The sequence below is a fragment of the Budorcas taxicolor genome, chromosome 9 (assembly GCF_023091745.1).
Source record: "Budorcas taxicolor isolate Tak-1 chromosome 9, Takin1.1, whole genome shotgun sequence".
NCBI classification, from domain to species: Eukaryota; Metazoa; Chordata; class Mammalia; order Artiodactyla; family Bovidae; genus Budorcas; species Budorcas taxicolor.
This window is the reverse complement of record NC_068918.1, coordinates 65,964,020-65,980,021: the sequence shown is the minus strand read 5'-3', so window position 1 is coordinate 65,980,021 and position 16,002 is coordinate 65,964,020. Positions and strand designations below refer to the sequence as shown.

General features: G+C 38.9%; 1 protein-coding gene across 1 annotated transcript in view; it reads left to right on the top strand.

The window, feature by feature from the left end:
* MAP3K5 (mitogen-activated protein kinase kinase kinase 5) overlaps nucleotides 1-16,002 on the top strand; it is a 227,169-nt gene that overhangs the window by 122,185 nt on the left and 88,982 nt on the right. The window contains exons 8-10 of the mRNA XM_052645679.1: nucleotides 380-492; nucleotides 10,955-11,114; nucleotides 14,051-14,204. Of these exons, the coding sequence (XP_052501639.1) occupies nucleotides 380-492; nucleotides 10,955-11,114; nucleotides 14,051-14,204 (427 nt within the window). The remainder of the gene's footprint in view (nucleotides 1-379; nucleotides 493-10,954; nucleotides 11,115-14,050; nucleotides 14,205-16,002) is intronic.

Here is a 16,002-nt window from a genome sequence, read left to right as displayed (position 1 = left end):
AACTTTTCAAAAAACCACTTAACAAATATGCGCAGGGTTCTTATCTTTAAATTTTCACTGTTTATAAATGCTCGCACACACATACATACATTCTCTCACATTCCTGGAAGACTGTTGAAGAGAGGATTTTTTCTTAAAGACTGGGGCTGCTATGGTGAGGCTGAGTTAAGTGGGGGGAATGCCATGTTGCTGAGGGTGAGGGTATGCAGTTACTTAAGCATTAAATCCTAATAGCACACTAGATTCTGGGGTGAAGGCCAGTGGAATATTTTTACTTGCTCAGGCCTTGGAGTTATGCAAACAGAAGCTATTGCAAACTCAGAGTTTCATGATTGAGAAAGTAAACTTGTACATTTGTGGGTTTTTTTTTTTTTTATAGGTTCAAAAAGGCATTTGAATCAGAGCCAACACTACAGTCAGGAATTAATTATGCGGTCCTCCTCCTGGCATCTGGGCACCAGTTTGAATCTTCCTTTGAGCTCCGAAAAGTTGGTAATTACAGCTTGATGTTTTACATGGAATCAAAAAAGTGGATCCAACTCAGTGCAAAGAAAAAGGATCTTTCATAGATCGTTCCTTTGCTTTCTGTCTCATCTGACTTCCTGAAAAAAAAATTATACCTCCTTATTTAATGTTTCATGCTATTGTGCAGAATCTTGATATTGGGATGTAATTAGGTTTTTTAACTTATTTCACCTGATTCTAAAAATCCCCTAGTTGATATTTTTTTTATTCCCTCTCAGTGTGTGTGTTAGTCTTTCAGTCCTGTCCAACTCTTGGCGACCACGTGTACTGTAGCCCGCCAGGCTCTTCTATCCATGGGATTCTCCAGATAAGAATATAGGAGTGCATTGCCATTTCCTTCTCCAGGGGTTTTTCCCGAGCCAGGGATCCGACCCGGGTCTCCTGCACTATAGACAGACAGTCTTTACCTGCTGAGCCACCAGGAAAGCCCATTCCTTCTCAAACTCATATTAGAAATAGAGGCTCTGCATTTAGCCCACAACTCCCAAATAAGGTAGTATTCTATGGAACATCAGGAAAGTTTCCTCTTTTTGGTTAATTTTGTTTTCCTGGTGCTGGAAAAAAAAAAAAAGAGGGAAAGAAAGACTTCTGATATTCCGTTTCTGTTTCTCACACACACCTGCCCTATGACTTCAGCGTTGTTACTGGTAGAGCCTCCCAAGACCCGAGAACAACAGGTCAAGCAGATGGAGTCTTGGCAGTGACTGGTCTCCTCAGAGACCATCTCTGAATTGTAGCCATCGATAGAATGTGCTTTTGTCCCTTTTATCAGTGGACATTGTCTTACACGCTGACCCTTCTTTGGAATTTTTTAAAGATTAGGACGTCTTAAGTGAATAACTTTTGTGTGATTTCCTTACTTCTTGCTTTGATACTGTTTTTAAGGTTCTAGATAGTGAATACTGTATAAGGTAGTAAAATTTTCTCTCTCTTAAATGTTGAACTGTCTTTTTGCAGAGAACCTTTCCAACTCTCATAGGAGTTTTTACTACAGACAGAAATGTTTTTCCATAGTTTTTGTAGAGGAAAAAAAATTGATCTTAGTGAAGCTGTGAATTATATGTAGATGAAACTTTTCCTTTAAGATTTCTAACTGGAGAGTGTTTTTAATCTTTCATAAAGAAAAAATTAGCCCTGGGTGTTTTTTTACACTATTTGGGAAGGGCTAATTAAATAACCATATGTATATTCTGGGAAATCTTTGAAGGCAAGTAAAGTTTGAGTATTAAATTCTTCTTAAAAGCCCAGACTAAAAGAAGGATACAATGTTTGTCACTCTGGATTGCAGTGGTATTCAATGCACAAAGTTTTATTTGAATTCATTTTTTTTTAAGCTGGAAAATGAAATCAGAAAAAATACACTGCAATGTGTACTTTTCAGAAATTATCATCATAATAAAATTCTCCATCTAAAGTTATTTTTAAAACTCTATACTGATCCTTATGTATTGAGCTTCCCTGGTAGCTCAGTTGGTAAAGAATCTGCCTGCAATGCAGGAGACTGAGTTCAATCCCTGGGTTGGGAAGATCCCCTGGAGAAGGAAATGGCAACCCAACCCAGTATTCTTGCCTGGAAAATCCCATGGATAGAGGAATCTGGTGGGCTACAGACCATGGGGTCACTGTATTAGTGATCTAAAATGACTTGTATTACTCTGTTCTTGAACTTGAGGTTGAAGCCTCTAGATCATTACAGAAATTGACATTGATTTGCATGTGTAGGTAGAGCAGTAACATAGTGGTTTGAAATGAACGTGTTCTAAATTCTCTTTTTTAAGTTAAATGTAGATTAAGATGGTCAGCACTCTTCTAAGGGAGTAGATCTTAAATGTTCTCATTACAAAAAAAATAGAAATTATATGACATGATGGAGGTGTTAGCTAATGCTGTAATGATCATTTTGCCAGATACAAGTGTATTGGATCAACACACTGCACATTTTAAACTTACACAATGTTCTGTCAATTATGTCTTTGAAGAACTGGAGGGAAAAAAAGGATGATCAGCACTCTGAGGTTTGAGGAACTGTGATTAATGGAACTTTGTAAAGGAAACACATTTCAACTTTTTCCAGGAAGAGCTCATTCATAATACATGTTGAACAAGCATTTGAAAGCAAATGAAGTTGAATTTTTAATTTGGAAATTGCAAAACTTACACAGACTTAAAATATGACTTGACAATGAATTTTTAGTTCCCATAAAAGCTAAATTTAAGGCTTCTAAAATACTGTGATATACACTATAAAATGTATGTCCTTAAATAACTGAAAGGAGCTTCCCAGGTGGCTCAGTGGTAAAGAATATGCCTGCCAGTGCAGGAGACATGGGTTCTATCCCTGGGTCATCCTCTGGAGAAGGAAGTGGCATCTCACTCCAGTATTCTTGCCTGGGAAATCCCATGGACAGAGGAGTCTGAAGGGCTAAAGTCCATGGGGTTGCAAAAGAGGCAGATACAACTTAAGGACTAAACAATGACCATACTAAAAGGCACTTAAAGCTCACTTAGATTCTGTTCATCAATTATGCTAATAAATATGCTACTGCTGCTAAGTCACTTCAGTCCTGTCCGACTCTGTGTGACCCCACAGATGGCAGCCCACCAGGCTCCCCTGTCCCTGGGATTCTCCAGGCAAGAACACTGGAGTGGGTTGCCATTTCCTTCTCCAATGCATGAAAGTGAAAAGTGAAAGAGAAGTTGCTCAGTCGTGTCCAACTCTTTATGACCCCATGGACCGCAGCCCACCAGGCTCCTCTGTCCATGGGATTTTCCAGGCAAGAGTACTGGAGTGGGGTGCCATCGCCTTCTCCAGCTAATAAATATGGGTTGACCTAAAATTAACGTTTATATGGTAAAATACGATTAAAGGGATTTTCAGGGAAAAACAGGTTGATTAAATAAATGAATATTTTAACATATTAATTGTATTAATTAAAGTAATTAACTTACTAATTAACAACATATTTGAGATATTTTAAAGATGTAGTTGCATTCTTTTTTAAATCATAACTCAGTTCTTGAGTTCTGATAGTATTCATTTTTCTTTATGAAATCTTTTCTTTATATGTATTTTGAAATTTATTTTATTTATAAAGGGTAAAGAATGAAAATTAAGATGTCATAAGATGATTATTAAGCCTGAAGCTTTTCAAACATATTATCTTAAGTTTAAGAATTTTAATGTTAAGAATAATTCTTAACTGTTATAATCTGTTAACCAAAGACTTTTAATTCTAGTTGTGTGTTTGTTTGAGGTTATGGCTAATTGTTTCATGATCTGTGTTTTCAGTATCCCAGTTTTTGAATAATCACTGGTGTCTGTACTGTTTAGAACTAGGATTTGGAAACAACCACATCTTTTATCTTTATCCTTTTTACAGCTTCACAAGACTTAAAATTAATAATCAAGCTTTAGTTAAATAAAAGATGTTTCTCCCGTGTTCTGTGGAATTTTCAACCATGAGACACTTTATGAGATGATGATGTAATAAGAGAACAGTGTGATTGGAATTGAGACGAAGCACTATTGAATCTTATTTTCAGGGAGCCATAAAAATAAAATTTGTGTTACTGAATATAAAAATCCATGACTCCAAAAGGATAATCAAGAGAAAGAAATCAAAACAAAAATAAAATCCATCACCAACCACAAAACAACTCATTTGCTGTCAGTGGAGGTGACCAAATTCTCAGAAAATTTGAAATTATAGGGAACAAAGTACAGTACTTTCCCTTCCTTTTAAAGGGATACTGTAGTTCATCCCTGGAGAAGGAAATGGCAACCCACTCCAGTATTCTTGCCTGGAGATTCACGTGGACAGAGGAGCTTGGTGGGCTACAGTCCATGGGGTCTCAGAGTCAGACCTGATTGAGTAGGGCATAGATCATCCAGTTGAGGAGGTAAAGCTCTTCTTAGGATATGCTACATACTGTATAATTTTAAGAAGGTATTCTTCAAAAGAATACTAGCTGATAAAGCAGAAGAACTGATAAAACTCATAATGATAGTGATGCGGAAATAGTGATTCTGACAAGGATCATCAATTAGAACTAACACCGTTAGGATTTTTTTTTTTAATTTTCATTTGCCATGCTTACAAGAAACCCAAGCTCACCCACAAATTGCTTACCAATCACAAAGGAACAATGACCCATACAATTCATTGTATATATCCCCTCCAGGGGTCCAGCTGTCAGTGATCCACCCAGCATGGCCTGATGGCTGGACGTTTGCCAGCTGATACAGAGAATGTGAAATAAGCAGCATCTCCTGTGAAATGTTCTTGTTCAGTCACCCAGGCATGTCCGACTCTTTGCAACTCCATGGACTGCTACATGCCAGGCTTCCCTGTCCTTCACTTATCTCCCGGAGTTTGCTCAAACTCATGTCCATTGAATCAGTAATGCCCTACAACAGTCTCATCCTCTGTTACCCCCTTCTCCTCCTGCCCTCAGTCCTGTGAAATAGTCTCACCAAAAATGTTTAACCCAAGCCTTAAGATTTAACAGTCAGTTAATAGAATCACAGTTGGACAGAGAAATAAGTCAGACAACACCAAGAAATGCTATCAGCCAGATCCAGAAGGTGAAGACATTCTATAGGACTCCCTGCCTGGTCTTTTCAAAAAGTCAGTGTCATGGAGAAAAGTGTGGGTGGATTGGTTAGGTTAAAAGACATTTCAGTTCAGTTCAGTCGCTCAGTTGTGTCTGACTCTTTGTGACCCCATGAACTGCAGCATGCCAGGCCTCCCTGTCCATCACCAACTCCTGAAGTCCACCCAAACCCATGTCCATTGAGTTGGTGATGCCATCCAACCATCTCATCCTCTGTCGTCCCCTTGTCCTCCTGCCCTCAATCTTTCCCAGCGTTAGGGTCTTTTCAAATGAGTCAGCTCATCAAAGACATTTTTTAAAAATGCAATTAATGATCCCCGTTTGGATTCCAGTTTGAAAAAACAAAGAGAACAACAACAACAAAAAGCTATTCAGTTCAGTCACTCAGTCGTGTCTGACTCTTTGTGACCCCATGGACTACAGGACGCCAGGCTTCCCTGTCCATCACCAGCTCCCAGAACTTGCTTAAACTCATGTCCATCCAGTCAGTGATGCCATCCAACCATCTCATCCTTTGTTGTCCCCTTCTCCTCCTGCCTTCAATCTTTCCCAGCATCAGTCTTTTCCAGTGAATCAGTTCTTTGCATCAGGTGGCCAAAGAAATTTGGGGAACAATCAGGGAATTTGAATCAGGACCAGATAATAAATAATATGAGAGAATTATTATTTTTATTAGGTACAATAATCAAATGCAGCTTCCCTTGTAGCTCAGTCAGTAAAGAATCTGCCTACAATGCAGGAGATTGAGGTTCAATTCCTGGGTCTGGAAGACCCCCTGGAGAAGGAAATGAAAACCCACTCCAGTATTCTTGCCTGGAGAATCCCGTGAACAAAAGAACCTAGAGGGTTATAGTCCATGGGGTCGCAGGAGTAGGGCACAACTAAACAGCCACCACCAAGGATTTGGGAACATGAAATCAGTTACTAAAAATATCTAACTATCTAAAGACCTGTTGCACCAGTTTCCCTGGAGCACAGAATGCCTCATTCTCCACCCTGAATTCCCCTTAGGGGATGTTGAAGCTCAGCAGCCAGGGTTCAGTCTCCACAGAGGCAGATGTCAGATGCCCTTGTTGTTATTCAGTTGCTGACAAGTGTTCAAAAAAATGATCAAGTAGAATGTGTAGGAGAATTTTTATACTATGACACAATATTTAAGGGTGAAATCTGTAATTTTATTTGAAATGGTTCAGCCAAAGTATTCAGGGAGATGAAGCAATAGCAAAATGTTAGCAGTTGTTGCAAATGTGATCACTGTAGTATTTTTCTACTTTGATGTATGCTTGGAATTCATCACAATGGAAAGTTAAACTGGTAACAATCTAACCTCCACCAGGGCTGTGCGACCTTCAACAAGTTGCTCAACATCTCTCAGCATTTTTTTCCCATCATTGCCAAAGGGACTAATCTTTAACTGATTGTGGTGGTGTTGCTTTTCAGTTGAGTCTGGCTCTTTGTGACCCCATCGACTGCAGCATGCCAGACTTCCCTGGCCTTCACCATCTCCCAGAGCTTGCTCAAACTCATGTCTGTTGAGTCGGTAATACCATCCAACCATCTCATCCTCTGTCATCCCCTTCTCCTCCTGCCTTCAATCTTTCCCAGCATCGGGGTCTTTTCTAATGAGTTGGCTCTTCCCATCAGGTGGCTGAAGTATTGGAGCTTCAGCTTCAGCATCAGTCCTTCCAATGAATATTCAGGGTTGATATCCTTTAGGATGGACTGGTTGGATCTCCTTGCAGTCCAAGGGACTCTCAAGAGTCTTCTCTAACACCACAGTTCAAAAGCATCAGTTCTTTGGTGCTCAGCCTTCTTTATGGTCTAATTCTCACATCCATACATGACTACTGGAAAAACGATAGCTTTGTCTATACAAACGTTTGTCAACAAAGTAGTGTCCCTGCTTTTAATACATTGTCTAGGTTTGTCATAGCTTCTTCCAAGGAGCAAGTGTTTTTTAATTTCATGACTACGGTCACCATCCACAGTGTTTTTGGAGCCCAAGAAAATAAAGTCTGTTACTGTTTCCATTGTTTCCCCATCTATTTGCCATGAAGTGATGGGACTAGATGCCATGACCTTCGGTTTTTGAATGTTGAGCTTTAAGCCAACTTTTTCACTCTCTTCTTTTACTTTCATCAAGAGGCTCTTTTAGTTCCTCTTTGCTTTCTGCCATTAGGGTAGTGTCATCTGCATATCTGAGGTTATTGATATTTCTCCTGGCAATCTTGAGTTCTGTTTGTGCTTCATCCGGCTCAGCATTTCCCATGATGTACTCTGCATATAAGTTAAATAAGCAGGGTGACAATATACAACCTTGATGTACTCCTTTCCCAATTTTGAGCTAGTCCATTATTCCATATCTGGTTCAAACTGTTGCTTCTTGACCTGGATACAGGTTTCTCAGATAGCGGGTAAGATGGTCTGGTATTCCCATCTCTTTAAAGCTTTTCCAGTTTATTGTGATTCACACAGTCAAAGGCTTTAGCATAGTCAGTGAAGCAGAAGTAGACTTTTTTTCTGGAATTTCCTTGCTTTTTCTATGATCCAACAGATATTGGCAACTTATTCCCTGGCTCATCTGCCTTTTCTAAATCCAGCTTGAACATCTGGAAGTTCTTGGTTCATGTACTGTTGAAGCCTAGCTTGGGGAATTTTGAGCATTACCTTCCTAGCATGTGAAATGAGTGCAATTGTGTGGTAGTTTGAATGTTCTTTGGCGTTGCCTTTCTTTGGGATTGGAATGAAAACTGATCTTTTCCAGTCCTGTGGCCACTGCCGAGTTTTCCAAATTTGCTGGCATATTGAGTGCAGCACTTTAACAGCATCATCTTTTAGGATTTGAAATAGCTCAACTGGAATTCCATCACCTCCACTACCTTTGTTCATAGTGATTCTTCTTAAGGCCCACCTGACCTCACAGTCCAGGATGTCTACTTCTAAGTGCATGATCACACCATCGTGGTTATCTGGGTCATTAAGACCTTTTCTGTCTAGTTTTGTATATTCTTGCCACCTGTTCTTAATATCTTCTGCTTCTGTCAGGTCCATTCCATTTCTGTCTGTCCTTTATTGTGCCCATCTTTGCATGAAATATTCCCTTGATATCTCTAATTTGTGTTGTTCTATGGGTTGAAAAAAGTTACCTTTTCAGTGTGCCATGCTAGTGCTAAGCATATAATGAGTGTTCAATAAAAATGTCCTACCTTTCTCTGTTCAAATAGCTGCTGCAAAATGTAAAAACTATGATGGAAACTAAACTATTAAAAATCTTCAATTCTTAGAAGTCAACCAGTTCTAATTAGAGCATTGTCAACATTAAATTGCCTAAACAGATGATTGAATCAAAGAACTGGTATTTAAAACAGCAATGACATGCTGTTAATTGCTTATAAATTTTGCCAGATTTTTTTAAATAGTGAAAAATAGCCAGATAGTAAGGATTTGGTAAAAAGATAGAATCATCCATCAGCAATAGTGCTTTAATAATTTGGCCCTAGTGATCAAAAACCTTAAAAGTGCTATAGCCTGAGATCAAGCGTAACACTACCTCTGAGACTCTATCCTGTGGAAGTAATACTAATTATGGAGCAAATATTATGTACTAAGATATTTATTCCTCTATTCCTTGGATGAGTGGGTGGAGGGGTCTTGGAGAGAAAGGGATCCTAAATATAAAAAATTAGAGCCATATGCTTAACTCCAAACTTAAAAGATTACTATCTCATGTAGAAACAGGTTTCATACATCATGTGGAAAGACCATAAATGCTAATTCATAAAAGATATATAAACATATGAAGACCGTCAATCTCAAAGGTTTAAAAAAAAGCATGTTTCCTTTTGTTACGTTGGCAAAGATGAAAGGACATGATATTACCTATAATGTGTGCTCAGCCACTCAGTCATGTCCAACTCTTTTCGACCCCATGGACTGTTGCCTGCCAGGCTCCTCTGTCCGTGGAATTTTCCAGGCAATAATACTGGAGTGGGTTGCCATTTCCTATTCCAGAGGATAGTCCCCACCCAGGGATCAAACCCACTTATCTTGTGTCTCCTGCATTGGCTGGCAGATTCTTTACCACTGCACCACCTGGGAAGCCCACTACCCATAATATCAACACTAAAATGAGCATATCTGTGTCCCCAACAAGTCCAAGTTGAGGATTTTATTACAAAGAAATAATTGAACAAGTGCACAAAGCTATGTGTACAAGAATATTTATAATGATGAAAAGCAGCTACCATCTGCATTTGGGTAAATAAACCAAGACTCATCTGTATACTAAAATACTATTTGCCATTAAACAAAAAATACATTTTGTCCAAATGCTGAATGATTCAGAGTCACATCATGTGACCAAATTATGCTAAGGCCAAAGTTAAGATGACCCTCATAGAGTGAACTTCTGGCATGCGAGAATAAATCTAAATTTTAATTTTAAAACTAATATAATTTTACTGTTAAACACTTTCATGGTCCCTGTTTAAATGTTTAAATGGTCTGATGCTACCTTGGTTCTACATTCATTGTTCTGAAAGTATGAAACAAAAAAAATATTCATTTTCAACTGAGGTTGACAGAGACACACATTTTTAGTATCTAATTTCCCCCCTACACTTTCTTCTTCCATTTATATTTGTTGTATTTTTTCTGTCCAGATAGGATGTCATAGATGTTGTTGCATACACGTGCAGTTTTTTTTCATCTCATGAAATTTTAAGGTGGCAAAGCTGTTCTCTTTTTAAATTATCATCACAAAATGTGAAGAATTCCCAAATGGACTTTTTCCTAAAATACTCATGGCTTAAGTGGAATTATATAATAAAAAGCAGCATAAGGTTTTTTAAAGGTTGTTTCATTTCATTAAAGCATAATTTTTTTTAAAAAGGTAAATTCATGACTCAGAAAATATAAAAGATTCTATTTAATTCAGTGAATATGGAAACAGTAAGAGACTGTGTCCTGTTTAAAGTGCTTTTAAGAAGCTAATGTTAGTCATTCAGTCACATCTGATACTTTGTGACCCCATGGACTGTAGCCTGCCAGGCTTCTCTGTCCATGGAATTCTGAAGGCAAGAATGCTGGAGTGGGTAGCCATTCCCTTCTTGAGGGGATCTTCCTTGGAGATAAGGTCATCATAATTTAACAAAGAAATATTAGAATCAGATTTCTGAGTTTGATTTTTTTAAAAGCTAGTTTATGACCAGCTGGTTATAAATATTAGATATTGTTTCACTAGACAGCAATTATTTGGATATCTACTGAGCAAAATGCAAATTAACAAGTAAACTTCTCTAAGCCTGAGATCATTTATTGTTGTTTAGCCGCTAAGTCGTGACCAAGTCTTTTGCGACCCCATGCCTTCTAGCCCACCAGGCTTCTCTGTCCATGGGGTTTCCCAGGCAAGAATATTGGGGTGAGTTGCCATTTGCTTCTCTAGGAAATCTTCCGACCCACGGATGAAACCTGCATCTCCTGCATCAGCAGGTGGATTATTTACCGCTGAGCCACCAGGGAAGCCCGTATACCAACATATATAATAATTCTGGAATGATGTGCATCAGTGTGAAGTTGACAGTTATTTGGAGGTTTTCAAACTGAAGGGAAATTATCAGTTTTTTCTGTGTATCTTTCTGATTAGTCTTTTTTTCTTTCTTTTACAATGAACTTAAGCCCTTTTAAGAATCAGAAACTTAACAAAGGTATTTTAATCTGAAAGGAGGGATGAAAAAAAGGTTGCTTTTTAATAAAGAAGTCAGCTCTGCCTGCCTGTGGTGTGTTTGTAATGTTCTTTTTCCTATTCATCTTCTAGGGGTGAAGCTAAGTAGTCTTCTTGGTAAAAAGGGAAACTTGGAAAAACTCCAGAGCTACTGGGAAGTTGGATTTTTCCTGGGGGCTAGTGTCCTGGCCAATGACCACTTGAGAGTCATTCAAGCATCTGAAAAGCTTTTTAAACTGAAGACACCTGCATGGTAATAGTAAACTGTGACATTTATAGATTTATTTTTTTTTATAAAAGCTTCTATCACTTGTTTCTAAATTGTTAAATATGTTGAACTGACAACTAGATGATTTATTTGCTTAGAGACTGAAATACACAATCTAGAGGGAAAAGTGATTGATGCTCATAAACAAAATGTATTGATTGTAGGTTCTGATGACTTCAGACACAGGTGATATCCGGTGGCCACCAAGCTTAGCCTTTCCATCACACTGACCAACCCACTAGCCCAAGTTGGCCGGTATCTCCTACTTGAATCATACACACGCCTCCAATTTTACATGTGCAGCTCTAATCAGCAGATTTACAAGCTTCTATCTCAGCTTCCCAGTCTCTGCTCCAAACATGCGCCCTTTGTTTCCTTCATGATCTAACCTCCCTCTTAGGACTCTCATTCTTGAATTGCACTTCTTTGTTACTTAGAATTTCCTAACACTTTTAGATGTTTCATATATTATGTGTGTTTTTCTAATTTCAAATAGTTCTTGGGATGCAACCAAGTCTCATCACTATGGATGTGGTAACTGGAAAGATTAAAACAAAATTCCATCTGCATTTGAGATTATTTTTAGTGCTAATTTTATTATGCATCTCATGTAATGATTGACTATTAGCTTTAAAGATTTTTAAAGGTTAACTGTGAGATGTAGAGAACAAACATATGGGCACCAAGGGGGGGAAGAAGGAGTGGGGTAAATTGGGGAGATTGGAATTGACATATGTACACTATTAATACCATGTATAAAATAGATAATGAAATAGAACCTACCGTATAGCACAGAGAACTCTACTTCATGCTTTGTGGTAACCTAAATGGGAAGGAAATCCAAAAAACAGGAGTATTTGTGTATGTGTAGCTGATTCATTCGGAGAAGGCTATGGCACCCCACTCCAGTACTCTTGCCTGGAAAATCCCATGGACGGAGGAGTCTGGTGGGCTGCAGTCCATGGGGTCGCGAAGAGTCGGGCACGATTGAGCGACTTCACTTTCACTTTTCATTTTCATGCATTGGAGAAGGAAACGGCAACCCACTCCAGTGTTCTTGCCTGGAGAATCCCAGGGACGGCAGAGCCTGGTGGGCTGCCGTCTATGGGATCACACATAGTCAGACACGACTGAAGCGACTTAGCAGCAGCAGCAGCAGCAGCTGATTCATTTTGCTGTATTAACAGAAATTATCACAAGATTGTAAAGCAACTATATGCTAATAAAAAATAATTTAAGAAAAATAAAGTTTACCTGTGGTATCAAGAAAGGCTCAAAGCAGCTCAGGACTCAGGCCACTGATGCTTTGTCATCAGAGGGACCATTTGAGGAGATGCCCACCACAATAGACCTTCGTGGCCTCTTAAAGCATTTGGTCACATTCAGGTCTCCCTCATTAGCAAATGCTTCCTGGCATCACTCCCATAATGATCTTTCTAAAACGCATGTCTGAGCCTCCCCTTTCACTGAAATCTTTAAATCACCATACTTTAATGACTCCTCACAGCCTAAGGGATAAAGTCCACCTCCTTGGCGTGGCAAAGAAGGTTTGCCCTCAGTCACTAAACCTCAGTCCTTGTCACACCCCTAGGTTAACACTGCTCTCTGTTTACACTGAGCATGCAAGATTCTGGCTTCGTGCTGCTGTGTCTCAACACTCGAGGAGCATTGTCTTCCAGCCCTCTCCTCTACCTGGGAGCTTTCACGGGTCATGTCTGCTCCTAAATCCCACGCCAACCTAAGACCCTTCCCCACAGCCAGACAGAAGGTGGTGGATGTTGTTACATATACTTCTGTGTGTGAGCCACTGATCTCCTGAAACTTTCTTCTTCCGTGTTTAGTCATATTTCTACTGATACTGCTTTATGATTGTTGTCAGTTTTATCTCTGTGAATTAAAGCTCCATGGGCATTTGTGTCATGGTGCTCAGCACCTTTTACATTTCTGTCTCCTTGGCCCTGCGTGCAGCTTGAGGACAGGGCTGTACTGTCATTCAGCAAATGACATGAAAATAAATGAACCGATAAATGCACACATATCCCATGCGGTCAAATTGGTTGTTTCTTTATGACAACTATCCTGATGATGGTTGCGGAGGAGGCTGGAGCGCAGAGACAAAGAGTTTCAATTAGAGGTTTCTTGGCCTTTGTTAACAAGAAAACAGGCATTATTTTGTACAGTAGTGACAACCACCACATAACAATGTTTTGTTCCCATTAATCTAATGTTAATTCCATGTGTGTAGTTTATAGTTTACAAAGTGCTTGCATGCCCATTATCTCATATAATTAGTTTACTCCTCTTATTTTCCTGACTTTTTCCTTCGATGCAACATCTGTCTTGCAATTTAAGGATATTCATATAAGGCATATGAGCTGAGTTACTTCAGAGCAAAATAATATTTCTTATGGTGGGTCTATTTAGAAAGATTTCCCAAGGAAATCTTTTAAATGCATTTGCATTTTAAAGCAAATGCATTAACACTTTCTTGAGTATAATATAGGCATTACTTTATTTATTTTTTTGATTTTTAAGATATTTATTGTTTATTTATTGGGCCCCCTGCATTGAAAGTGCAGTGTCTTAGCCACTAGACCACCAGAGAAATCACTAGGCATTACTTTAAAAGTCATGTTTTAAGTAGATGTTTTGTTCAGTCCAAGTTATGTAAGCTGTCTAAGCCTTAGTTTCCTCCTCTTTATAATGGGGGAAAAATGGCCTACTTTATTGCATTTTTGTGAGTTTTAAATGAGATAGCATGATAGTTCATGACGTAGCAAAAAATGAAAGAAGTTTGGTGACCTGGCTGGTATAATTATTAATGCCATGTTTAAATTACATTTACAGAGTAAGACTGGGATATGTGGGAATAGGTAGTTCTAAATTTGCCTATTATACATTTTATATCGTTTAATTTTTAGGTACCTCAAGTCTATCGTAGAGACAATTTTGATATATAAGCATTTTGTGAAACTGACTTCGGAACAGCCTGTGGCCAAACAGGAACTTGTGGACTTCTGGATGGATTTCCTGGTCGAGGCCACAAAGACAGATGTCACTGTAGTTAGGTTTCCAGTAAGTACTCTTCACTTAACTCTCGGGACGTTTATGTTTTGTTTCCTTTATTTAAAGAACATCTTGCACTTGTGATTGTAATAGTATTAATGTGCTCTCTTTCATGCACAGCAAGTGAAGATGGTCATCTGGTTAAAAATACTAATTTTCTACAAATTGGTGTGCTTTAGCTTACTTTTAAAAATAACTGTCACAGTCAGAGAAAAAAGATATGTTTTCATGTTTTTGCCATGACACTTGGTGGTTTCCTTTGATAATCTGTAATGTGTGCTTTCCCAGGAAAAGATTATCTCTTAGCTCAAGAAGTTCAGATATCTCTTCAGATCAGATGAATGGGTGCTTTTAATTCATACTGCAGTTTTGTTGACATTGTCACCGTCAATATCATCAACATTATTGTGGTGAAAAGTGTCAGGCTCACCTGCATTGTTACTCCATCACTACCACTTACTACCCCTGTGGGTCAGAGTTAGATGAGGCGTCGCTTTTTACAGTGCTTTAGAGCAGGGATCCCCAGCCTCTGGGATCTAATGCCTGATGATCTGAGGAGGAGCTGATATAACAATCATAGAAATAAAGTGCACAATAGATGTAAATGTATTTGAATCATCCTGAAAGCTCCCCACCGCCACCACCCCCTGCCCTGCCACTTCATCCATGGAAAATGTGTCTTCCATGAAATTGGTCCCTGGTGCCAAAAAAGGTTGGGGACCGCTGCTCTAGAGGATGGGAAATGATACTTCATACGTTCTGGTCTGCAACTCATTATGCCTAGTTTCTATCACATTGAGATATTTAAATGTATAACACACATACACACACTTTTAAAATATTTTGTCCACCTTAGCTGGTTCCACACCCATCCTGATAGTTCTTGGAAAATCATCCAAAGCAATGTAGCTTTAGCACCCAATTCAAGAATTACTGGCAACTGACTGTATACACAGACCTCTTCCCACGTCAAAGTGATGCCAGAAATCTGTTTGAGCTCTGTTAGTCTCAATCCTTCATACTCAGTGGTGATGACAACTCTTAATTTTTTTTATAAAATCTCGTTTTCTAGTGCTCGTTGGTAGGATCAAATGTTTCATTTAATTAAATCTATCCCTGGCATTAAACACACTTCCTTTGCTCTTGCTTCCAGAGGAAGCCATAGCTCAGCAGGATCTGTTGTTGAAAAGTCTTTCAAACTATAACACTTCACTCTGTATTCTATCCTGTATAATGTGTAGCCTAGGAAAATACTTCTCTCAGAGTGAGCTAGCAGCTGGCCTTTAGCTGGTGCTTTGATGATAGTAAATGTGTTAGTGAAAGAAGACAGCACAAAACTGAAGTATTTAATAAACTGTTGACTTGATGGACTAAAGTCACCCATGAGAGGAAACCACTTATAGTAGCGATTCTGAGCTAATTTAAATTACTTTAACATGAATTAGTTTGTCATAATGTGAATGTTAAAAAAAAAAAAAAGCCCAGAAAATAGTGAGCGAGAATTTAGGAGAATATAGGTGTGTGTTAGTTGTTCAGTCATGTCCAACTCTTCGCAACCCCATGGACTGTAGCCTACCAGGCCTCTCTGTCCCTGGACTTCTCCAGGCAAGTATACTGGAGTGGATAGCCATTCCCTTCTCCAAGGGATCTTCCCAACCCAGGGGTTGAATCCAGGTCTCCTGCATGGCGGGGAGATTCTTTACCGCCTAAGCCACCAGGGAAGCTAGAATATAGGTGTATACTCCAGGAATGAGAGGCTCTCTTAAGCAAGAAAGGAACCTATAAGCTCCACTGGCAAATATTAACC